The 26,923-nt window shown below is 40.4% G+C and overlaps 1 protein-coding gene across 1 annotated transcript in view; it reads left to right on the top strand.

The window, feature by feature from the left end:
- The window catches only part of LOC135702705 (uncharacterized), a 336,139-nt gene extending 328,112 nt beyond the window's left edge, over positions 1-8,027 (top strand). Inside the window, exons 11-16 of the mRNA XM_065223739.1 lie at positions 1,420-1,610; positions 1,957-2,673; positions 2,738-2,995; positions 3,057-3,733; positions 3,809-4,041; positions 4,808-8,027. Of these exons, the coding sequence (XP_065079811.1) occupies positions 1,420-1,610; positions 1,957-2,673; positions 2,738-2,995; positions 3,057-3,733; positions 3,809-4,041; positions 4,808-5,070 (2,339 nt within the window). The 3' untranslated portion in view covers positions 5,071-8,027. The remainder of the gene's footprint in view (positions 1-1,419; positions 1,611-1,956; positions 2,674-2,737; positions 2,996-3,056; positions 3,734-3,808; positions 4,042-4,807) is intronic.
- Positions 8,028-26,923: the final 18,896 nt, after the last annotated feature.

Below are 26,923 nucleotides of genomic sequence, written 5' to 3'. Positions count from 1 at the left end.
TCACCCCGTGTGGTGAATGGTGGTGTTCTCCAGTAGACAACGAAAGGCTCCCCGCAGCAGCTAGTTATCCTTGCTACCCTAAACCGCTGATCGGATTCAGTTCCAATCACCGTGTGTGGTGGTGTCCGGTCGTCGGCATATCAGCAGCAGCAGCATTGTTTCGGCACTTGGCGTTCAACATTGTTCTCCAGTACACAACGAAAGGCTGCCTGCAAGCAGCGAGCTGCAGCCCATATGAGCATCCATAGAAAGAGGAAGAAGCCGCACCGCTATTGATCGGAATCAAAAGCTCTTCGTGAGTCGCTGTGGGCCATCTATATCAAGCGCGTCATACTAAAGAGTATAAACAGAGAGAGCCCCGTTCAAATTCCTATCTTAACTAAAACACAAGCTCCTGCTGCAATTAACAAATAAGATTTATTATATAAGAGCACGTAGTCCTGCGTCACCATTGCACAGTGGTCTAGAATGCAGATTTAGGTGGAATGATATGTTTTTAGCCTGAAATTGAAACTTTATACTGAAAGTTTCTTCTACAAAGTTTTTCCTTATAGTTAGGCCCTCATTTTTATGACAATGAATTCTAGGGTGGTTCCTATTATCATTAAAATCAAAAATCAAACTTTTTTGTTTGAACAAATTAAGGTATACATTCTTCGGCAAAGTTATAGCTGAGCTAATTTCAAGCAACTTTGTTGGAAATAATTTTTTTGCATCTCTTAAATTGGCTGATTTAGAGCTATTTTCTTGAATTAAGTTAGGGTGGTTCTTAAAAAAAAAACAGTTGTTGTGCTCTAGTTTTCTTATTTCGAATTTATCAGCAAAGAAGACAAAGAAGGCGCAAATTTTTGCTGCATAAAGCTTGTCAATATCTTTCGTCGATCAAGAGTTATTGACGTTTTTATACTTAAAATATGCACTTTTCAAATGTTAATAGCTCTGGTTGGGGCAAACAAATAAAGAGTTTTTTTACGGCATTTGAAAGGGCGTATGTTATTCTCAATAATATGAAAAAATTGGAGGTATGTTATTTTTTAAACTCGTATAAAATCAATTTGAATTTATTCATATTTTTTACTATAATTGGGTATATTTTTTTAATTAGAAGAGATACAGGCAACACATTCAGCTATAAAACATCCGTCTCAAGGAGTTTTAAAATTCTCTAGAATATAACTTTCATGACAAGTTTCAAATAAAAAATGTCGCATTAAACCTGTCGCTTCATGAGGGTCACAATGAGTGATTATTCACTCACTCAGCGATCAGAAAATCGCTGATTGTGACTTATAGAAAGCAAAATTGACAGGTCTATGTGTCAAACAAAGAAAAGAAACACGCAACGTGATTATTATCCCGGAAACTATTCCAACAACCACTACACTGGTCCTTTTTTCGATTTTTTTTTTCAAATTCCAGATGAGGTGCTATACTCTCGACGCGGTAGAATGGGACACTTGTTGAGCCCTCGCCACACACTGCCACCCAACACGACCTGCACCTACTACTTCCACGGTGTTCTAACGGATCTGGTGTGGATCTCTTTTACCAGCTATCACCTGCAGATACTACAGCCGAGCTCGAGCAGCGATAATTCTACAATTGGAAAGGTAGGTTTCGCGTTTTAGCACGTTATCATTGCAGGAGTCATTCGGATGACATTAATTGACCAGAATTCTGTAAAACCTCTAGTTTCTGAGTGTTTGACTTGAGATGCTCTCGATGTTTCTCTGAGTTCAACTAGTCATACCTTCACAATCCTCTAGATTTCAAGTCCCATGGATATGCGACTTGAGATTCTGTTCCACCAAATTAGACCCAACAAAATCAATGAATATTAGAATACAAACATATGCCATAGGATTGCTACGGATATTTCGACAACCATAATGCAATAACCACCCTTATTGTCACTAAATTACCTTGAAAACCTTCCTCCCAATACACCATCCACAGAATGACGCACCAATTCCGTGGATCAACCGTCTCCGTATCTGGGACAGCAGCGGTACGTACGTCCCGATTAAAACCACCTCTCCATCTTCCATCACAACGTCTTCAACCACTTCGGCGCAAACATCTCCGTCTTCCTCGTCCTCGGTAGCCTTCGGTAGTAGCCCAAACGCAGCGGGCGTTACGACACCGGTCTTTACCGGAACGAGCACTACGGCGCTGTACCAGCAAATGATGAACCGATCTGTGGGGACGTACTACGGAACGCTAAATCAACATGGTAAGAGTCTGCGGATTAACATAGACAACGTGTGGAACCCAGTCGATCAGTACATCTACGGCCCAACGGTGAACAGTATCTTCAACCAGCCGCAGGCTCCACACCATTCGCCGCAGCAGCATCATTCCAGTGTGAGTGTTGGAGGAAGCGGTTTGACCAGTGAGAAGGGACTGGTTTACGGGGGTGCTCAACAGGATAAGCCTTCCAAAGGAAAAGGATCTAAAGATGGGTCCCGGCATGGCAAGGACAATGAAGTGTTCAAAGAACATGGAGGTTCCGGAAAAAGGGACAAGTCCTCGCGAAGCAATCGCCGAATGGTGGCTGAGTTTTACGATAATGAATCGCCGAAACTATGTGATCACGTATCGCTGGAGAGTAAAGGTAACCGGATGAGGCCTTGCACTCCACTGGAGAGCTACGTCAGTACCGGAAATGATTTGGTAAGTTCATTGTGATGGTGTGGTCTTGCTAGTTGAAGTATTGATTGTGTTGTATTTTGTGCAGAAAATTGAATTCCACACAATGACGGGAACTTCGCTGTTTCCGTCTAGCTTCGGAATCAATTACGAGTTCATCGATACGGAGTTGGGAGGTGAACCGTACCTGGAGCAGACTGACGAAGAGGTTCCTCTGCTTTGTTCGAGGGTGTTCCGCAAAAGGAAGGGTGAGTTTCAGTCGCCACGAAATGTGTTCCTCCATGGACGGGGTGGTGCGAAGAATATCTCCTGTCTGTATCGGTTTGAAGCATCCGTTGGAGAGAGGGTAGGTTTGGGCTAGCTAGTGATAACTGTTCCGGGAATATCATAATTTGTTATAATTACAGGTTCGTATTGAGTTGTACAATGTTTCTTTTGGGGAGTCTGATTCCTGTATTACTGAGTCGGATGGTCACACGGGTAGAGCTCGCTGTGCTCCGTCAGAAACCAATCTGGATGGTCGTGTCGGTGAGCTACGGTTATTCGACGTTCCGCATAAGGATGTCAAGATCCCGCTGGGATGTTTCTGCGATAACACCAGCAGTTCGTACAACTCGCCGTTGACGTTCATCTCAAACACTCGCACGCTGGAATTGACCTTCGTGGTGACAAAGTTGAACATCTCAGAGGACTTTGCCGACGTATACTTCCACGCTTCCTACGACTTTATCAGAGTTCCAGAGTGCCGAAAACGGTTGTTCTTGAGAGGATCTGGTGGGGAAGATGAAGTTAGCTATCCTCTCCGATCGCACGAAGCCAGCTGCGACGGGTTGCCATGGTATATCGAGGCTCAACAACAAGACCGTAGTTTGTTCGTACAAACCTGGGGCAGTTCCCTAGCGCTGGATCCCATTCAGGATGAATTCTCCAAGTGCAATACCCGCAACAGGCTAATGGTGTACAGTGGGAAACCACTGAAGCTTATCCAGGTCATCTGCCCATCAGCTCCGTCCAGTAGAGCAACACCGCTGCACATCTTCTCCGAGGACTGGTTGAGCAATCAGCCGTTCTTGAGTTCGGATAGGTATGCTTAATGGAAGGCACATTCTGCTCATTGCGAACTTCACCAAAAATATCATGTTCTCTATCTCTATTCAAGCAGGCCTGTCAGCATAGTTCTGGAGCCCATCCACAAAGAAGCCGGCAGCATCGCCTTCTCGTGGATGGAGATCCAACACACGAAGGCATCTTTAATTCAGCAGCTCGAGCAGCAGACTAACACGACCGGAAACGATACGCTGCTGGAGTTTGGACTGTTCCCGAGGGAGTCCGAATGTGAACACCAGTGTCCCGAGATCAATGCTTGTATAGCCAGCGATCTGTGGTGTAATGGTAAGATGTTTTAGCGTTAATTGAACTTTTTTTGTTTGTTACTTTATTTTGATAGGCTCAATAAAAAGAACTTTACAGAGCCGACGTTCATTATACAATACAATTACAGTAATGACCCGATGTTGTTAACTTTTCTGTTTGTCATACTTTTATTTTTCATTAACTTTCATTCATTTTCGTAATTTCAAATCTTTCTCATTCATCTTCAAGATGAATGTTCAATGTATAATTTGGTGTAATCAGACCACTGAAAAAGCAGATGTGTTTCACAAGAAAAGATTTATAAAATGAGGGATGACAAAATCGGGTCACGTTTCCATCAAAACGGGATTCACTTCCTCACTGGTTTCCAAATATGGCAATATCGCCAAAGGGGGGCATAGCGCTTTCTTTGAATAAATGAAAGCAACTCGTGGTATTCACTTATACACTTATATCACGAAATACTTCCAAGGTCGACGACAAAAGTATCGACCGATTAAACTCCAGATGATGAACAGCTGAACCACTTTTTGGAACCGAGTTATTAACGAAAGAGAGAGTCGATGAAAAAAATCGATCAATGTCGATTGGTCTATTTGAAAAGTAATGCGAGAATGGGAAATTTGTTTTGATATTCATCGGTTCTTCTGCTCTTCTGTTCATTCAAGATCGAATAGTGTTCATCTCAATAATGTTAATTTATCAAAAAACTCGTGCAGGAAATTTTTCAAATAAAGTCTTTCAACCTGTAGATTACGGTAAATTTAATTTCTTTTCCCCTCAGGTCACCCCAACTGCCCGTCCGGATTTGACGAGAGCGAACAGGAGTGTGGCAGCCGACTGATGGAGCTTCCGGGTGGCATGTTTGCCGCCTTTGGTTGCCTAGCCGCAGCTCTCTGTGCGTGTCTCATCTTCTGCGTCCTGGCGATGGTCAAAAAGCGCCGAAAGTCCAATGAAAAGTTGAAAACGGCGCCCAGCTCCCTGAACGGTACCCTCTCGAAGAAGGATTATAAGAAGGAACCACTATTCTTCGATCCGGACTCCTGACACGCGCTTCACCCGGTCGAATACATCCACGTCGACCGGGAAACGACCGTGTGACATGTTGTCTACGTCGACATGGACGACCTGGCGTACTGCTGAACGCCGTTCCCTCGCTCTCCGCCCTGCTGCAGCTCAGGTAGGTCCTATGAGAAGTGATTTCTAGGCTAAAAGCAAACACGATGACCGACGACGGACAGATTGTACAGCAAATGACCCGCGCAGTGGAACTAAACTCGCGCAGATGAAGAATCTTATATGAAACCAAGTATTACTCTAGGAGATCTTTTTAAGCGTTTGTAAGATTTTTATTCTACAAAAATCTTGTGATTCAATCTCTAAGTTTTCTATTACACGACTATTTTTAATTAGTCTCTACCGGGGAAAATTGGGGCTGCTCAGCATGAAACGCATGGAGGTAGGCTGGGCAGGTGTTGCGAGGAGGAAAAAACTAGCCAAATATTTTTTTAAGAAAAGCAAACACGTTACTTAACTGAAAGAACAAACTATTACTATTAGCGGAAATGATAACTAAAGAAGAAAATAATTAAATTTGTCTACCGGTAGGTTACTTACAAGATGACAAGACAGATCACTATTGAATAGCTACATACATTAACACACAAACAACACTCGTAACAAATAACACACAGATATAGAAGCTGTGAAAAGTGCACTCGTTTAGATTTTCCGTTGAGCCGTAAAGTAACTGATATGAAATTGGTTCCAATGTTACCTGTAGACAAAAGAAAGAATAAGGCTGAGGTTGAAATGATTGGATTGTGGTGGGAGATTTTCACAGGGTTTGTTAATCAAGAGACATCATGATGAACCTTTATATGAACTATTTGTTTTCACATCTACCGAAAATTTTAGCCAAAGATTGAATGATTTGATATTTGGAATTGACATAATGCAATTTTATTGATAACCCATGGGAAATGTGGCTGTCTGGTCAAACATACAAAACGAGTTGGCTGGACGCTGGTCGCTGAAAGAGTGATAAGCTGAACTGCTTTTTCAATGCAATGGTCATAGGGATTTTCAGAGGCAAAAAACCTCTGGTCACGTCTTTTTTCGAAAGAGAAAAAAAATTAGTTGTTCCCAGCCCATCTTTTGATCGGTTCGATCTCGTCAAAAAGTCAGATGGGGAGTCACTTCACTGGTTTCGGTTTGGCATCTACGTGGCGTTCCACTCCCAACCACTTTGAATTTTCCAGCTCATATACAAATAATATTTCAAAATTCTATTGCTTATATTAATCCTACACCCAACCGGGAAATGTAAGATTTGTATGAATTTGCCATGTTTAGGAACATGATCAGATTCTATAATGTGGTAACTGGAAGGTTTTTAAAATATTTTTTTTTATTTTTATGTGAGCTTATTTTTCGAACAAAGTGTGTTTCCCCAATTCCATTCCGTCTAGAAAATCATCTCGTGAAGGTTTTGTACATAAACATTATGGAAATACTTGCTTGCACGCTGCAGTTCATTGCAATATCTGCCATAATATTTGTTGTACTAAACATTTGCAGAGAATGTAATAAATCCATCTTGCGTTGGATGTTACAGAAATTTGATTTGCGTGTACCGAACCAAATGCCGGCAAATTCTACCATCACAATTTAGCATTTCAACCTCCGAAATAATGAACTCCTTCTCTGTAAATAGATTAATTGTACAACACGTGTAAATACTAGTCAAAACAAAGAAATTAAATCCAATCCTAGCAATCAAAATGGACGGAACTGTGTGTATGACTGTGACCAACCGGTTGCATACGTCCTTAAAGAAAACGAATTCCAAAAGCTTAACAAAACTGAAGGATTCTTTTTTAAGTTTGATATAGTTCACTAGCCTTCTCACAAACAAACCCATACACACACGCACGTCGTGAATTGAGAAATTTCTACCCATAAATAAGATTAAAAGGAAAAACTTAAAACGACAAAGCGTTCGATCTGGTAGAAGCAAATTGCTCACGGTTGAAATAGTGTAAATTTTGAAGATGAGTAAAGTTTAAATATTTTTCTACTACCAATAAATGCATCGGAAAAATAAGGATGGGATAACTTACACCGGTTACAGTGAAATATGTACTCAAGTGTGTGAAATTGTTGACAAGACCAAAAAACAATTCCTTATCCTCAAAAAAAAAACACAAAACAAAAAAGAAACGCCAAAGTCAAAAGCCGATTCGCGATAGAGGTTGATATGAGATTGAAAGGGTGAGAAAATAAATAATTAAAAGAAAATAAATTGTAAGAGATCGAAACTACTGCACAGAATCTTTTCAGGCACAAAACATAAACAAAATAAAAATGCAACCTACGAAAAAAAAACAACAACATAAGAAAAGTAAAAAACAAATAAAACTAAACTAACTGATATTGAAATTGTAACTGAGCAACCAAGATAGAGAATTAAAAACGGAGAAATTAGTTGCGAATAGGTGGTCGGAAGCCACAAAAACCAACTGCAAAACAAAGAATAGAACAAATAAAAAATTAAAACAATAGGTTCCGGCTCTTACAGGAATGCAGCGGAAGGTGAAAGAAAAGAGGAAACCTGTTTAACTCCCCAATATTTCCGTTCCCTTCTTCGCCTTCGGGGCGAGGATACTCAATCATTAGTTATCTGCAATTCGAATGATAGTTACTAAAGCGAATTTATTCCATTGTGAAACAAGTCAAGAACACTGCTGGATATTACAGTGGATGCTTAGGATTAACTTACCTTCTATGAATAGTGCCATATATTTCAATTCGATTGTTTCCTAGTGTCAAGGGATGAGAAAAAAAACTACCGCAAAATTGGTAAACGGTTCGGTTAAATATTTGAATTATACTGCCATTTAGTGAACTACGGAACTGTTTTGTTTGATACGTTATCTTTTTGCTCTTTATTGATGACGGAAAATGCATACACACTGTCAAAAATAATGCAAGGTGCCGAGGAGAATAAATAAAGAATGATTTCATACAAAATGGTACTACAACTGTTTCGAATCTACTGATCATGATGACAACTTTCCCGTTTGTGGAGCGATATTTTTGCCCAGACACCGTCAGAACTAGGTGAACAAGCAAAAAATCTTCGCATAAATAATGATTTATCACAATAACTGAAAACAAACTGCGATGTTGACTGTTTTTCGACACATTCTTCAGTTATAATATTTCTGTAAAGTATTTGTTTTTCAGATGTATTTTAATGCACGGTAATCATTCTCATAAACTATTAGTGTTCATTAGACTGCCAATGAATGTATGGGAAAAATTTGACAACAATGTTTATCGCCTCGAAAAATGAACCTATGCAAAATTTGAGCTCAATCGGACATGATTTAGGGGTGGCGCAAACACGTCAAAGTTTGACTTTTTCACTCTCAAAAATATGATATATGAAATTTCGGAAATCAAAAAAAAAATTTTGATGCCGAATGTCTTAAAAATGCAGAAAACGTCGATTTTTTTTTTCAAAAATCGATTTTCTGGGACTTTTTGGGATTTTTTTCATGAGTTCTATATGGAATATAGAAGATTGATGAGTCGGCTTCTAAAACTGTTCACAATTGTCTCCAACCTGCTTATATATTTATTTTTTTATTTATTTCTACTTGTCAACAGATAAAATAGTTACCCTAATGACAATTTTCTATATCTAAACATCAAAACTGCTTCAAACACAAAATTAACGCAAACATCTCTTAAAGCTACGCTTATTTTTCTCGCGGGACACATTAAAATCGAACACATAATAACAACTATTGAAAACGCGGCACATACTCAACATTGGTTCGTGTACGCCATAGTTGGTCCTCGAACGCCGGTTGTTGAAGAACGCATGCAGCCGGAGGTCCCGTTGTTGAGTGTTGATGTCAAGAAGACTGAGAAGTGTGGAGCAGTCGACGTTCCCTTGCAGAAGATCCGCAACGAAACAAGCCTTCGCCACATTACGCCTTCCTTCCAAGAGCTCCAGATCGATGAGGTTACAGCGACTTTCATAGCTCGCCAAGTTACGCGGGTCGCGCCAACGAAGGTGTCGCAACGCAAAGCGAATAAATTTTCGCTGAACAGCTTCAATTCTATGGATGGCATTCTGATAGAATGGCGACCAAACAACGGCAGAGTATTCCAGTATAGGTCGAACCAGGGAACAGTATAAAGTCTTCAGGCAATACACGTCCTTGAAGCTTTTGGCGAAACGGAATAAAAATCCTAGCTGCGATGAAGCTTTAGGCAATGTGATCCTTGAACGTTAATTTGCAATCGAGCATGACTCCCAAGTCCTTGACAGTCGATTCGCGTTTCAAGCTTATTCCTCTTAAGGTGTAATCGTGGAAATGCATCGCCCGTTTACGGCCAAAGGAAATGACCAAGCACTTGGACACATTTAAAGACATCCTGTTTATCCGGCACCAATCATCAAAGACTACAAGTTCTTGGTGGAGGAAATGAGCGTCTTGAGGCCCTTTTATTACGTAGTAGAGCTTCATGTCGTCGGCGTACGAGAGTTTAAGGCATTTGAGGATCAAGTTCACGTCGTTCATATACAACAGGAAAAGCAATGGCCCCAGGTGGCTGCCTTGAGGAACACCAGATGTAACAATGAAGGGTGGAGAAGCGTAGTCACCGATCTTAACAGACATAGATCTGCCAGTCAGATAGGAGCGAAGCCAGGTAAGTAGACTCCCATGAACACCCATTTTGTCATATTTAGAGATGGTAATTTCATGGTTCACTCTATCGAAAGCTGCAGAGAGGTCGGTGTATATGGCGTCAACTTGATGGCCACGTTCAATCTCACGAATAATGAACGATGTAAAAACAGTTAGATTAGTCGTCGTCGAGCGCTTAGGCATGAAGCCGTGTTGATCCTGAGAAATACTGTACGAGCAGTCTTGAACCAACTTTTCCAGGACAATTAGCTCGAATAGTTTGGAGATAGCACTCAATGCAGCTATTCCGCGGTAATTGGCGACAGTCTGCTTGCATCCTTTTTTGTGAACAGGGAAAACAAACGAATCCTTCCAACATTCTGGAAAAACTCCGGAGGTCATTGACAAGTTGAAGACTTTAGCTAACGGCTCTGAAAGAGTGTCTAAGCAACGTTTCAGTACTAATGAGGGAATGCCATCTGGACCAGATCCTGTTGATGTTTTCATCTGTTTCCCGGCTGAAATCACCATGTCGCTGTGGATGGTGAATGGAGAACCAAACCCCGACGTACGAGGGACATTACTCGTGGCAGCAGCAATTTCCTGGGCATCAAGAACTTCGTCTGAAAAAACGCTGCTGAATTGTGTGCGAAACATATTGGCGATATCTGCGACGGAGTTGGCATCAGTAACGCCATCAGTCATATTGGACGGCAATCCCGTTTCTTTCCGTTGCTCGTTCACATATCGCCAGAATTCCTTAGGATTAGCTTTGAGACGACTCTGCAAGTGAGACTGATGTGCGTTGTACAAGCTTGCATTGAGATCTCTGTACTCGTTGTTGGCGCGGACGTAATTAGCCTTCGTAGAATCTGTGTGATATTTACTGTGTTTCCTCAGTGCAGCCCTTTTCACCTTTTTCAGATGCTTAAGATCAGAGTTCGACCAGGCGGGTTTGGCAGGTTTACACCGTAGTTTTTTAGGCACAAACTGATTGATAGCGTAGAATATGATACCACACATGGTCGAGGCAGCCAGATTCGCATCCCCGGAGTCTAGTGTCGCATTCCAATCCACATTAGCGAGAAAGTTATTCATTCGCTCGAAGTCTCCTTTGTGAAAGTTGTAGAAGACGGTTTCGGCGTGGTCTTGGAAGCGTTTCTCAGGATCGATTGCAAGCGTCAACAGTAGAGGTGAATGATGTCTGCAGTTTTTGACGAGCGGTGCCGGAGCATGGGTAACAGAGCAGCTTTGTCCCAAATCCTCCCCAACAAAGCACAGATCGAGCAAACGGTTGTTTGAATTCAGAACGCCATTCACTTGCTGAACCTTGCGGTTGAATACGCGTCAAGCAAGGAGAGAGAAGCCGGTCTGAACGATGAACGGGAATTGTCAGGAAAGAAGAAGCCGTGAGCATCGCTAAGCCACGATACAGTGCCAAGGTTGAAATCGCCCAAGATGACGATGCTGTCCCTGGCATCCATTTGAGAGACAATCCAATCCAGCGAAAGTGCATGCTTCTCAATCAGGCTGTGGTCATTAACGCGGTCGGGAGGAACGTATATCACGCAGATATAGATTGTACCACTTAGAGTTGATATTGCAACCCACAGATGCTCAACCGTCGAATCTTCAGGAGGTTTCAGTAAGCGAGATACGAAGCAGGAGCGAATGGCCAGAAGGACTCCACCACCGGAGGTCTTGTTGCTGTTGAGGGTTGATCGATCTTGACGGTAGACGGAATATGTATCGTTAAACAACTGCTTTGACAAAGTGTTGTTATTCATCCAGGTTTCCGAGAAGGCGTATATGTCGTAGCATGCGTCGCTGCATGCTAGCTGGTATTCGGCGAGTGAGCTGTTCATGCCACCGACGTTCTGGTAGTATAGCAGAATTTGTGATGCTGGGACGCATGGAACAGCGGGCTGCAATCTGGAAGTGGAGGCAGCATCAGGCAGAGCAACGTCGAAAGAATAAGGGTACTTGCCGTGGATGGCAGCTTGGAAAGCCCTGTCCCCAGCACTAGACTCAGGGCCGGGACGACTTAGATGGTGGGGGCGTGTGAACTGACCAGGACTGGAACCAGTAGTGGGCGCAGCTGAGCTAGGTGGGTCCAGGGCTTCCATACTGCTTTGTGACGTGCGTCCCAGGCTAGATGAAATGGCGGCTGATGTTCGGCTTGAAACGGAGAATTGGTCGTTGTGATTGAGGGTCTCGGTGTTCTGCAAACGGCATGTCAGCGGGCTTTGGTTCTTCCTGGAAATCACAGGAACGACAGGAAGTAGCTGACCAATGTCAAGATCGGAAGAATACTCGCCAAAATAAGTTGGGTGGAAGATCCCCTCTCCACATCCGACCACAGGCCCGGAACGACGATGATTCGCGGAGACAGCAAGTGGCAGGACTGAGGCGGAGGGATTGGGGACTTCCATGAGGCTTTCTACGATGCGTTCCGAGTTTCGAGATGGAGTTGGCACAGCGGCATTCAAAGTGCTGAAAGTTCGATCGGCATCAGGTATCGAATTTGAATGGTTGAGTGTGTACTTGCCTGTCATAGGAGGTTGGAAGACCCCCAGCCCACATCTAAACTCAGGTCCAGGACGACTGTGATGAACGCAGGCAGGGACGTACACGACTGTGTTAGAGGAACTGGGGGCTTCCAATAAACTTTCTACAATGCGTCCTGGTTGGCTAGCATGGTACGTCAGGAGTCTAGAAGGCGTTGAACTTGTTACGTCCACGCAACGCGTTAAGTAATTGTTACTGGAAATGGAGGCCGGCTCAGGAAGAGAAAATTTTGATACAAAGCGGTACTTGCCTGTTAGTACAGGCTGGAAGACCTCTTCACCGATTCCGAAACCAGGGCCGGGACGACTTCGGATGAATGGATCTTCAAGCAGCACGACTGGTTCGGAGGGATCAGAGGCTTCCAAGACACTGTGTTGTTGCGTCCCGGATCCACCCGGTCGAGTACCAGTTCTCGAATGGGAATGGGCCTGTTACTGTGCCGGGCCAATCCGAGTGATTTTCGTCACCTTTGACCGGGAATCATCAAACTCGCGGAACTGTATACCTTCCGGCCACGACTCACAGGAAAAAGCGACATCTCGTTTGTTTGCACAGACGCCAACTTTGAAGGAGACGGAGTTCAAGGTAGATGGATCTTTCCCTCTGGGAACCAATTTGGTCACCCGAGGTTTTTCGTTGGACTCCATACACAAGCAATCGGTGACGAGAGATGAAATTTCATCGTTTGTAGTGCTAGGATGAAAAGCCGATAAATAGATCCACACCAGATCATCGTTCAGATCAACGGTTCTAACTGAATCGATCGATCCTTTCGTCCCACATTGCATCGATTTGTTGTCTGAGCTAGAAGTACGGCGACGCTTCGAAGAACCACTACCAGAATCAAAACGATCAGGTCTAGGCCAACGTGGAGTTGAGCTAGCCGGAATCTTTGAGTCCACTTTGGCTGCCAATGCAGTAACAGCCGAATTCAGTTTTTCAATGTCTTCCTTCATCGAATCGACCGCACTTGGCATCACAGAACCCAAACTCGCGTCGCGGCTGACAATATTCCGAAAGTGACCGTTGGAAAAAAGTTCCGCACAGTGGTCGCACATCCAGAAAACGTTGTTCGCGTACAGTCCAAGCTGATCGAGAAGTTTGACATCAACTTTGGCACAAATCACGTGAAATGTGTCCCCACAAAATCCACGACAGACGATGCGGTCTGAGTCAGAAACGGTTTTGGTGCACTTTTTGCAAGCCATGGTCACAAAAGTTAAAATCTTATTTTTCACATGAAACCACGACTACCACGTATCGAAAAACTATAGTTGGGACACTACTTGAGCAGAAAGTACGGTAGCACAGTGCAGTGCAGCAAGGATGCAAACAAAGAGTGATAGAGTGAACAATAACAGATAGTCGCCACCACCGGTGTGTGGGACGATAATTATGATCACAGAATTTCTCTACTAAATCACTAGTCACGCAAAAACCTCCACTTTCCTGAGGTACGGCAAACAAATCTACACTCAACAACACGAAACACGACTGAATCAATTCTAAATCACACGGGTAAAACGTTGATATATAGCCGGCGGGTGACCGTAAGTTTACTCACAAACCACTATTTATTATTAGATCGAATTAAACCACCATTTAGGATCTAATACGTAATAATTCACTAGGGTGGTTCAATTATTCTTCATTAGGGTGGTCCAAAAATTCAAAAATATATGAAAAACCACAACTTTTCATCAGAAATTCCTAAAATCAATTGTAAAAATATCTTGAATTGCGTTAATCTGTTTTTTTTTGGGAATCATGAGTTTTACACAAGAGGAACATTTGCCTGAAAAGATGAAAAAATACTTGTTTTACACTTTGCCATATATTTCCTTATTAGCTACACCAAATCAGATTTCCTGATACTCTTATAATTTTTTCGATGATCTTCAACTAATTGTAAAATGCACTGCTTTTGATCTTCATCCGTTGATATCATTATCTACTCTTCCAAACATTGAACCCGTCTTTTGACATTTTTAAACTCGATGGAACTACTCCACTGCTCCATATCGACACTCAGCAACGACTTCGGAATTTGGAGAGCTTTGAATAAGTTTTCAATACCACTGCTGGCTGGTACAAACGAGTGTAGTTCAATCAACCGGTGAACACTCGTGTTTATTTCAGTTACCATGGGGACGTAATTTGTGATTAGCCCTGGTCCGATTCAAATTGTATCATAATTTGCGTACGGCCCTTATATTTGAAATGACATTTCACATTCATCTAGTGGTGGCCAATTTTCATTCGAATAATCGATTAGTCGAGTAACGAACCGAAAAGTAAAATATTTGTAATCGGTTATATCATGCCGATATAAGCATTAACATCTCCAGAGGATCATCACCGATCGTTTCAAACATGTGCTGCACTCTCATTGGTGGAAAAATGGCAGCAGAGCGAACAAAAAATAATCGATTAGTTGTTAATCGAGTAATTAAAAAATGGGACATCTCTGATTTTTGTGTGATTATTTTGATAAAATTGAGCGCAAAATTTCATCTCTTCTGAGGGGGCAGCAAAACCACAAAATTACCTTGAATACGGGGGGTATTCATTGGATGAAAGGGACCGTGAAAGAGGACACTAAAATAGAAAGTTTTTCTTCCGACAGTTTTATCTTAGTATTCATCTTTGGTTCAATCGTTGAAATATCGTTGGATTCAACAATGGATCTGGCTGTAATGTTTTAATGAGTATCTGTAAAAAAAAACATTCGAAAATTAAATGCAAATGTATCAATTAAAGTATTTATCTGATAGAAGTAAGGATTCGATGACCTTTTTCTTAACCGGGAGGTCTACATTTTCGTCGAACAGACATAGTCCGATAAGGCTGTTGTCCAAATATTGCAAGTGAGTTAAAATTCCTTTATGTACTGCTTTCGCAACGTCTTCATCAACAGTTTCATATTCCTTCAATATTTTTAACAGTTTCAGATCGTTGTTGGGTGCCATCGCAGCACACGGAGAAAGAAGCCAACTTTTCAAATAATTTTTTACTAGCTAGTTGATTTTAGTTTTATCTGGTAAAGCAAATTCATGCCGAAGAATAAACATTTTCAAAGAATAAATAATTTTGGCCATCCACCTTGCATTGTGGAACGCACCAGGAGCTCTTATTTGTAATTTTTCATCGATTTTTCCACCCAAATATAAAATGGCAAGTTGTAGAACCTCTCGGTAATCACCACGGTGGTGTTGCTCTCTAATTTGTTTTTCATAAAACTCCAATAACGCCAATCTTTCTATTTCCGAAATAGCTATTTTAAAAAAAATCATCATCCATACCTGAGTGGTATGAAGTCTTTTCCAAAAATGTGCCATTTTGATTGGAATTCTTTAAAAATCTCAACATTTGGAGACTTTGACGTTTCAAATTTCAGAATTTTAAAAGCTTTGCCAAGTAGCAGTTCATGTATGTGGTGTCTACAAGGGAGACCTATAAGCTGCCTCTTAAACAGTTTGTCCAGGTACTGACACGCACCTTTTTTTCTACCGGTGTTTGATGCAGTAGTATAAAAAGATGTAAACATAATTTCGGCGTTTCTGTTACTTATTGTGAAGCAGGGAGAGGGTGTTATTAGTAGTTTTCACGCAAAGGATTTATTTTCCATTGAAATAGAGACAACTTGTAGGGATTGAAGTGAACAATCGTTACGTAATTAAAAATTGATTATCATCTATCCACTAGAAGTATGAAAATCGGAGCAAGCAACAATCATTTTGATGCCGAAAAAGCTAGAAGTCGTACCTAATGCACAATGTTGCTCAAGTATTCGTACGCTGCTACTCCGAGCTCCTAAAAAATAACCATTTTTTTGCACAATACATTGACTATTTGGCGACTACTGTGAAGGAGTGGGTGGTCTATTTCAGATTTCTGACTAAAATAATTGTTAATTTGTGAAATAAAGACATATTTATTGTGTTATCTCTTGATTCTTATAAGAAGTTTTTGTTTCAATTTAGCATACTTCGACTATCATATTTTCGCTTACGCGATTTCTTCGTACGATTTGACTTTGCTTTGAATCTCAAAAACCTTTTGATAATTTTGATTTTTAAATTGTGGCAACCAGGAATTTCCAAAGGTAATGATTTTAAAGACTTTTCAAGAGAAGAAAATTGATGCTTGGTTAACTGGAGGTGATTTTCAAAATGCTGGTTGATGCTTTCTTCAATACAAATAAAAAAATAAAATATGGATCGTGTAACAAAAACGAATGCCTTCTGACGAGCTCTGCCCAGTAGAAATGAATATTTTTCATATTTTTTATCATATGGAACAGGCAAAACACATTGGTTGACGCAAGTTTCACAAACATTACTGTTCCTGCTAATACTACCCATGATATATCCAGCAACATGATACATAGCATTAGCTTCAGAATTGTTTTTAGAACTTAAATACCGCTCAGCTACGGTAGATGTATCAGTATTTGAAAAATCCACAATACTAATATTGTCAACTTCCAAAAAATCATCATTAATATCACTATCATTTCGTTTTGGAGCATTTAGGTTATCTATGAACCCAGAAAGGTATTCTTGATCATCGGTGGCGTATGATGAATTCCTTATTGGTTGCATATATTGAGATATAGTGATAGTTCTCAAATGATTTTTGAATTTAAATGGAGTAGGGCGACGTTGCTTAAGTCTAACTACCCCGAAAAGACTTTCAACACAATCTTGTGTGAAAACAGTTGTACGTATTTCACCATATCCTTCCTCAAGAAGTGTTTCTTGCTATCTCACAATAGCCGTTGTTGCCATAGCGACTGTAGATTGCCACGGCTTCCAGTGACCTTCAACACCAACCTGAAAAATATGAAATATGTTGATTTCAAAACCATTTATTCTTAAACGTTCGTTATTCCAAGCAACCAGAGGTTCTGTTTTTCTAAATATAACGTTAAAATTTTCAGAAGATTCGAATTATGTTCCAACAAGATTTTATGTCGTTTTAGTAGCCAAATAAGTCCTCAAAGTAACTACTATCATCGATGCGTCTCAGTATAATGTTCTTATCCATGATTTCACGGATTTCTTTTGATTTTAATCTTTTTTTAATTATATCCTTGAAGAAGTTTAGAAATCAAAAATGTAAAACAGTGGACAGTAAATTATGAAAGTGAATAGTAAATATAAAGTGGTGAAATGTTTTGACTTCGTGGTAGTGTGGTTGGCGGCATCATCCGTCGTTTTACCTCATTTAAATTTTATGAGAAGAGATAAAGAGAATGAAGAGTTTAATATGTTCCATTTAATTCCACTACCTTTCCTTATCCTTGACAGATACGCATATTTCGTCTACAATGTGCAGATTTCTTCAGTGTCGTGTACTACAGTAATGATCCGATTTTGTCAGCCCCTCCACGCTTCAAACTTTTGATCATATCAAAACCACGATTCCAATAAACAAAAATCTTTCATCACCGGTGAAACAACACATACGGGTGGGTTTTCTTGTTCCGGCCGCCCCGCAACGCTTCACTTGACAACGCATTTTACCTGCTGTGTATCACTTTTAACCTCCTCCTTATCACCAGAATTCACAAAATCAAACCCGTTTAATACGAACCCGATAGCTCTAAGCAATATGCAGTAAGATACTTGCTCACAACATACAGTTCACGACAAGTTTGAACACTCCGACGGCAAAACTATATCAACAAACCGAGTGACAAACACGCATCCTCGCTTGAATGATTCTTTCCATCAACATTTTTTTCAACAAAAAGGAAGAAGAAGAAGACAACCAAAACAAAGCATCTGTCATTTGAGCTGGCTCCTCTCTCTTGGGTAGCAGCTTAGAATCCCAATGTACTGTTAAATTTATATTTGGCTTCAACGACGCTTTTAAATCATGTTGCATTTGTAAGCGAATTCCTGCTCTGGCGATTCTGACAGATTCCTTGTTCAACAATAATGATGAAACATCGTGCCCTATAGCTTTAGCGATCGATGATATTAGAAACACAGCATTTCGATCACTCACTTTACAGCGGTCGAATGCAGCAGCTACCTCAACAGTAACAACTCGTATCAGTTGCGATTTACGTGTCAAAGCTGGTTTTGGAGAACCTAGAACGTTCAAAATATATTAATATGGATGGTAATAGGTGTATAATCTAAAAGAAAAAAAATATTGGTAAAACATCACAACGTACCTGTTTTTGGAGAAGCTCTTTCGAATGTACTAGGTGAGTACACTGACCCAGCCTGGCTGTCGTTTTGTGATGATGTTTCAATTGAGGTTGCACTACAAATTTGATCCGGTCTTTGACTTGACCCTTCTTCCTCGAAATCGCTACACGAAATGGTTTCATTGGTAGGGAGAACCTCAGTTTCTTCTTCAAGATGAGCTTGTTCCCGCTGTTTTTGCAAATATTGCATCGCCTGCTTTTCTTCACGGGTTTTTGCCTTAAAATTCTTCCCGATATCAAACAAACTCCGCAATGATCCATGAAATGTATTCCTTTTTTCGACGTCTTTCTTAGCCATACTAAGTTTGCATTTTAATAAGGCTTTCCAAGTATTGAAAAATAGCAACAGTTTTTTCTTTATGCTTATGTCATTTACCAAATGAGTTAAGTTTTTTTTTCTTCCAAGCATCCTTTAATTCATTTATTGTTAGGAAGGCACTAGGCTTACAACTTTTTTTTTCAGCACGCAAATGAAACATATATTTACGAAAAACTTCACTATACGTCGGGAAGTTAACAGAATGGCCAAACGACGGCAGATATTCTCCAACTAGCCAAATGTCAACCATTTTTAACAAACTGTGGTACGATTCTCTATCAGTTCTCTGCTTGTTGTCTTCTTCAAACGCACTACTGATTGATCATACATCCTCAGATCGAATTCTTTTTTATACTAAAGCGTAGGTAGAAAAAGCCAAAGTAGAAAAGTTTACGTAGAAATAAATACTTGAGACCGTTGCTTGCCTGTAGGAGAACACTGTTAGTGTGTGTTTTTTTAATTAATACCCAAAAGGTATCAGATACTAAAAAGTAATATCATCAAATATTTTGAAGTTTGGGTTCTTAAAAATTCCAAAACACTACATGATGATATTTTCAGATACATGCGTTTGGTAAAAAGTAATGGTTTTTACATACCTATTTTGATTGTTTGACCACCCTAATGAAGAATAATTGGATCACCCTAGTGAATTATTGCGTATTAGATCCTAAATGGTGATTTAATTCGATATATAAGCAGGTTGGAGACAATTGTGAACAGTTTTAGTAGCCGACTCATCAATCTTCTATATTCCATATAGAACTCATGAAAAATTCTAAGTCCCAGAAAGTCGATTTTTGAAAATAAAAAATCGAGATAACACCAAATCTTGACGTTTCATGCATTTTTAAGACATTTGCAATCAAAAAAAAAATTTGATTTCCGAAATTTCATGTACCCACCCCTTGGGAAATTTTCGAGAGTGAAAAAAGTCAAACTTTGACGCGTTTGCGCCACCCCTAAATCATGTCCGATTTAGCTCAAATTTTGCATAGGGTCATTTTTCGAGGCAATAAACATTTTGTATATGGTTTGTTAGCGAAATTTAAAATTACCATTTTCGCTGGCAGTCATGCACGTTACGTGTGTTCATGCACGTTACGATCAGAAGTTAAGGATGCTTCCCTTAGAATTACGAATTTCATACGATTCAATTCAAACACTTTATCGACATTAACACTCATTTACAACATTATCACGGAAAATTAGAACTTAAGAAGTGTCTTTTGTGACGGTCTAACCGAAAACAAAACAAAAATTGATTCGTCAGGAGAGCTTCTTTAGTTTTCGAGAACAATGCGTTAACAACAGGGAGTTGGCAATTCCACTCTCCCCATCCAAACCGCTTAAATCATTTTCCATCCCTACCCAATGAATGTGTATGACAATATGAAAATATGTACATGTATATGAAATTTATATGATAATATCTTTAACATATGATACGCGATAATTCATATAGTTTCTGCAGTTGATGGTTAATTTTAAATATTCAAATGCTAGGGTAGAGAACTACTTCGGCCTAATCACCCATTTTGAGCCTATCGAGCAGAAAACTTCAAATAAATCCTTGATTTCAGAGTTAACAAGTCAAGTATGCGTTTGGTACGATACTTTAGTTAATAAACTACGGAACGAAGTCAATGAGAACGCGTTATATGAAGGTTTGCACCCATTATTCCCAAAAACAAAAGAAGCGCTCCGATCGAATCAACTTCATCCGATTGGCCAAAGTGAATTCATTAGCGTTTCAATTGCGTTTCAATGCATTAGGCCGAGTTTAGAAGCCGTAGGCCGAGTTTGGCGTCAAGAAGCAGTGTTAGACTTTTGACAATATCTCAACGATTGGTTTCTCTTTATCAAATCTTACGGTACGTATGGAAAGGTAAATAAATTTGAAAGCCATCAGTAATAATAACGTTCCGTTTGCTGCTAAAATACGCTAAATTAAGAACGACTAAGTGCGGGTAGTGCTTAGTAGGCCGGAAATGGGGTAGTTAACCCTACTGCCAACGGCGATGATTGGCCATGACAACAGCGAACTTGGATCTTTCCATTTGTCTAGAATATAACAGCTTTGCTTCATATTCAGGTTCACCATCTGTCACTATCTTCCTTCAACGAAAACAATTTTTTTGCATTGCCATGGTCATCTAGCAGTCGCTGGTCTACCGAGGATCGATATAGAGATTAGTATGAGATGATGTTAAATGCAAAGTGCGAAAAGAGAATGAAAGAAATACAAAAAAGGATTAATTTCAAGAAGTGACAGTTTCATCGGATTCCCCAAATAACCACACTCAAGCAAGTCTAGATAGAGCTGGAATCAGGGCGTAACAGCTTTTGTAAACAATGACTTCTCTTGATGATTTCTAGAAGGTCAAGGCTCGCTCGCGCAAATCAACATCACCATCGGGTAAGGGAAGACTTCAGCTTTCCGATGGTTTTGTTGGTGTTACGCCCTAATCCCAGCTCTATCTAGAAGTATATACAATCTAACGGGTGAGTCATAAGTAGCAGGACTGGTAAAAAGTTTTTTTTTCAAATTCTATTCTTTATAGCATTTTCACAAGTCCAAGCAATGTGCGTGACACAATTAGACAGATAGTGGCCCTTCATCTTCAATCTTCCACAAGTTTTCCGGAACCTTCGCCATCATGGTCTGGACCACCTTGAGGTCCACTTTTTTGGCACATCTGATGATAAGGGATTTGAGTTTGTTGAGCTGTGGTGGCTTCCCAACCATTTTCGTACACCGACTGGCCCAATACGACTCAATTGGCCGCACCTGGGGTACGTTTGGGGGATTGTCTTCCTTACGTACAAACTATATGTTATGGGCGGTCAACCATTCCAAGGTGGCCTTTGCGTAAGTGCACCCCCTCCCTCCGTGTACTTCAGGATTCTGACCACCGTGCACTGCGATGTGTCGAACTTCTTGGCCACCTTCCTGGTGCAGGAGTCAATCTTTTTCTTGGCGGCAGCTTTCGGTTATTTGTTGTTGCGAATTGGCCCTCCAGCGTAGAAACGAGCGATCATGTTATAAATGGTGGATTTCTTGTGTCCCTCGTCAAACAATGGCTCGCCACCTCCGATTTCGGATGCTGGCCAAGCATCCGAAAGACGCACTCCCGGAGAAAGCTCTGTTGCGCGACCTTTATCGTGAACAAACGAAAACACAATGAGCACGAACAACGCCCACAAAGAGGAAAACAAAACCACACACAGCTGTTTGTCTCTCTTTAGTGCGGGTGGTGGAAAACGTGACATGAATTTAGTCCCGCTACTTATGACTCACCCGTTATATTACAACTAAATGGTTACTTGAGTACTCATTTGGCCGTCAGAATGCACACTGGGGACAAAATCGAAACAATGTGTTAAAATTCAACAACTTCGGTGCTCGCTGGAACAAGAGACTAAAAAATAGTCATTCTTATAGAAAAAAGTCTCAAAAAACGATTGGAGTGGGTATCATCTTGGGCACGATAGGTTAAGTTGGGGTTTTTCACAGTTTTGCCCTAAAATCTCCTATTTTGTATGATTTGAATGCTGTATCTCAAGATACCGATGATATAGACGGATGATTTCTTCGGCAAAGTTGATCAGGAGGTCAAGGACTGTTGGATGATGGACAGAACAATTCGGAGTTCTTCCGCTAGGCGGCGCTAGTGAGCATTCGAAGTGTATATGTTCGTGCTGCTGTATCTCAAGATCCTGACTAATTTAGACGGATGATTTCTTCGGCAAAGTTGATCAGGAGGTCAAGGACTGTTGGATGATGGATAAAACAATTATGAATTCTTCCGCTAGGCGGCGCTAGTGAGCATTTGAAGTGAATTTATTTGTGCTGCTGTGTTTCAAGATCCTGACTATTTAGACGGACGATTTCTTCGACAAAGTTGATCAGGAGGTCAAGGACTGTTGGATGATAGACAGAACAATCCAGAATTCCTCCGCTAGTTAGTGCTATCTATGATCTTCTCTGGCTATTACGTCCCAACTGTAACTTAACGCCTGCTCTCAACTTAGTGCTCTAGATGCACTTCCACAGTTGTTAATTGAAAGCTTTCCAAGTCTGTTCGATTTTTACATGTGTATATTGTGTGGCAAGTACAATAATATACTATGCCCAAGGAAGTCGAGAAATTTTCCAATCTGAAACCCTAGACCAACCGGGATTCGAACCCAGTCACCTCCAGCATGGTTTGCTTTATAGTCGCAGGCTCTACCGACCGAGCTTATGGAGGCCCCCTGATCTATGAATGTAATCAAACTAAAATGCGGGATGGTAGCCTAATTAACAAGTTTTGAGGACAATTTGGTGATCCTAAAACATCTTAAACATATCAAATTCAAACGTAAATAATGTGCATGATATGTTTAACCCTGTTTGAATATGTTTTAATACAAAGGGCTTTGAATCAGTGAACCTGGATGAGAATTTGATCTGAACTCAAGGACAATTTGGACACTTCAAAATCAACTATAAACGAACAGCAGAAACTGTATAAACGTGTTTCGGAAAGTTTTGTCGGTGAGATCATCGTGCAGATTTTAGTTGATCCAGTAGATCAAATAATCTGACCTCTAGAACAATTTGAAGAACCTAGAACTTCTAATACACCTTACACCTTCTAATAAAACCTTGATTATAAATCAAAAACGATCCGCAGAAACTTTATAAACATGTCTTTGTAGGTTTTGTCGCTGAGGACATCGTGCAGTTCATGGTTGAGCCAGTAGATCAAATAATCTGAACTCCAAAGCAACTTGGAGAACCTAGAACATCTCATACACTATCAATTACAACGAAAATGATGTGCATTATAGTCATGGACCTGGGTGCATAAACTTGCAATAATTATAAAAATTTGCCAACAAAATTTTCATTCTGTTAAAAAATGTCAAAATTAAGCGGAAAATGTGAACCTCACTGTTTAAAACTTCTTTTGAATTTTCATTATTTTTATACGGTGGACGTCACTTATCCGTAGAAACAGTGAAAACATATTACACTTTCTCCGAAAATGTATGGTTACGTCACTTTGTCTGCAGGCTTCCAAAACACATTTTTTTATCACGAAGAGAGTGTTTTCTGGTGTATCTTTGGGTATAGATTATGAATATGAAGAAAAGTGAAAATTGACCATGGTGGCGTTTACGTTACTTTGTCATCTCACGGCAGTAAGGGCCTTGTACCGGTTATGACTGACCTGGTACATTATTTGATCTGAGATCAAGGACAATTTGGTGAACCTTGAGCATCATATATACATCAAACTGATCATGAGCGATTTACAGAACCTCTTTGAACATGTTTGAACAAGTTTCGACGCTGAGGACATTGTGCAGGCCTTGGTTGTCAAATGTTCTAAACTACAGAATACTTTGGATGACCTAGAACGTCATTTGAGCTTCTTATATACATCCAAATAGATCAAAAACGATGCGCAGTAACTCCTTGAACATATTTGGGCAGGTTTCGCCGCTGAGGTATTTTGCAGGACATTATCAAAAAGTGATGACCGGGTCATAGAACTTGTTATCAATTTGATATTTTACTTTGCTCGGTATTATGATTACATAGATCGCTACGGAATATAGAATAGTTTTATACAATTCCGGAGATAAGGCCGGAACAAGTTCTTAGTGTTTCAGGGAAAATAACCAGCTTATGAGTAAGTTCAAAACCCATGCGACACAATAAATTACATCAGAATTCGAAAACAAGTTCAATAACAATGATATCTAGTACCCTGAACCAGATTTGCTGAATCCGGATATGTTCCGGATTGCACCGGGGAAGTGGCCAGATTTGACTTTTTTTAAATCAATCATGTGCCACATCAAATGACGTGAGAATTTTTAAATATGATCACTGGTAGTCATATTGAGTGTAAATAGGGTCAGACCATAGGTGAATAAATTGGGATTTTTCCTATACATATAAGCAAGTTTGGTCTCTTAATATCCATTAAAATATAAACTACAGTAATCCCTTCACGCATTATTATTTTAATGTTCAGTAATTTCCTATATCCATAATTCGAAATCTTTTCCATTAATCTTCTTGATCGATGTTTAGGGTAAACTTTGGTGCAATAAAACCATTGAAAAAGCGCATGGGTTTCGTAGAATATTAGAAAATATTTTCAAAAAGGGGGCTAATAAAATCGGGTCATTATTGTATATTTTATATCTTTAAAAAAATTCCACCGGTTGGAGCAGTAATCGAACCCTCACTCCATGGCACACGCAAAATAGCTGTTAGACGGGTGACGCCGCTAACCACTCTACCAAGAAGACCACTTTGACGCGAAAATGTCGTCATCGAAACCCAATCCAAAAGAATTATTTGTTTACTCTTGTTTCTTGCGTGACAGTAGCTCAGTGTAGTGCAGTTCTTACGTGGTGTTAAGTGTGTTCCACTGAATTTCATTAAGCAAAACGCTGTCAAATAAAAATATCGTTGAGGAATATTTTGCGTCTGGTCGAGATAAAAAACCGTTTACTTGACTTTTTGTCTAGGGCACTGTCGAAAGCACCTGCGGCTGTTGCACAAGGTGTTAAAAACTGGTTTGGTCAATTTAATCGGCGATGGTCAAAAACCCACATTAAGGATCGGTTCTTTAAGAAGAATGCAGAGTGGCTTGAAAGCACATTCGAGGTAAGAATCCCTGGGCGTGCTTAATTTTAGAAAGCAGCATAAATTAACGAAGAAACGTTTAATACTATACCGTCGAACATTAAAAAAATCAACAGTTCGGAAAAATTGCACCTGTTGAGCGAAGTGCTAAATTTTCAAAAACCAACGGATTCCAAACCAATTTAAATTGAACTTGAATGAAAATTAGTAAAAACGTGAAAATGCGTTAATGTAAAGCAAGACTCTGTTTTTGTTCATGTTACTAAATAATCAATAGCATCAACCGCGATTAGAAGTAGATTTGTCTTTGATATTTGTATTAATATTTTATAAAAATCCTAAACAAAAACTACCGACTCTAAATTTTACGAAAAAACATCCAACAGGGTCTTGAGATACAGCAGCACAAATATATTCACTTTCAATGCTCACTAGCGCCACCTAGCGGAAGAATTCCGATTGGTTCTGTCCAGCATCCAACAGTCCTTGACCTCCTGATCAACTTTGCCGAAGAAATCATCCGTCTAAATAGTCAGGATCTTGAGATACAGCAGCACGAACAAATACACTTCGAATGCTCACTAGCGCCGCCTAGCGGAAGAATTCCGAATTTTTCTGTCCATCATCCAACAGTTCTTGACCTCCTGATCAACTTTGCCGAAGAAATCATCCGTGTTCCGTCAATCTTAATGTTTTCTTACTGAGTACCAATGCTACCGACGGCCAGGGAGGCAGCTCCCACACCTGCACCCTACATATCGACCCATCAACTCATAGACCGGGGATCAACGGCTTTACTTCCCTTCCGATCAGATGATCAGAGATTTTATGCCTCAGACTTCTTTTCTGTTATTTAACGTCGGTCTTTGTTCCGCAATCTAGTGCCAATCACCGACGGACATCGATTTCCATTGGCGGCAGTCGAATGTGCAGGAAGGCAGCTTCCACCCCTGCGTAGGATATCGCACCCATTCAAACACACATGGGCCGGGACCAACGGCTTTACTTCCCTTCGGAAGGAAGATGTGACCAGAGATTTTCATGCCTCAGAAAAATCCCACCGACCTCGGCTGGGATTGAACCCAGACCCGTTGGGGTGAGTAAGCAGTCACGCTTACCACTACACCACCGGCACCGGCATACCTCAAACTGAAACTTATTATTTTTTGATTAATTGTCTCATTTCCAATTTAACAGTCCCAAGTAACATTGCAGGTTTTATCGAGGTTTTATATCATTCTTCAATGCTGAATCATCACAAAAAACCTCATAAAACCAAAATTGTTACTTGGGGTGCCTCGGCCATTTGGCACAGAATGACCCATATACAAATATATGTATTGGTTGGCAAATTTTTCAAATTATGTTTTTTAGTTCTTATTATAGGGGAATTTACGTATTCTCGTCAATCTAAGCAGCTTCCGCACTTCTAT

Source organism: Ochlerotatus camptorhynchus, unplaced genomic scaffold (assembly GCF_037179485.1).
Source record: "Ochlerotatus camptorhynchus isolate MF236.1 unplaced genomic scaffold, CSIRO-AGI_Acam_v1.1 ptg000196l, whole genome shotgun sequence".
Classification (NCBI taxonomy): Eukaryota; Metazoa; Arthropoda; class Insecta; order Diptera; family Culicidae; genus Ochlerotatus; species Ochlerotatus camptorhynchus.
The sequence above is the reverse complement of the archived record's forward strand: the minus strand, read 5'-3'. Positions and strand labels throughout refer to the sequence as shown.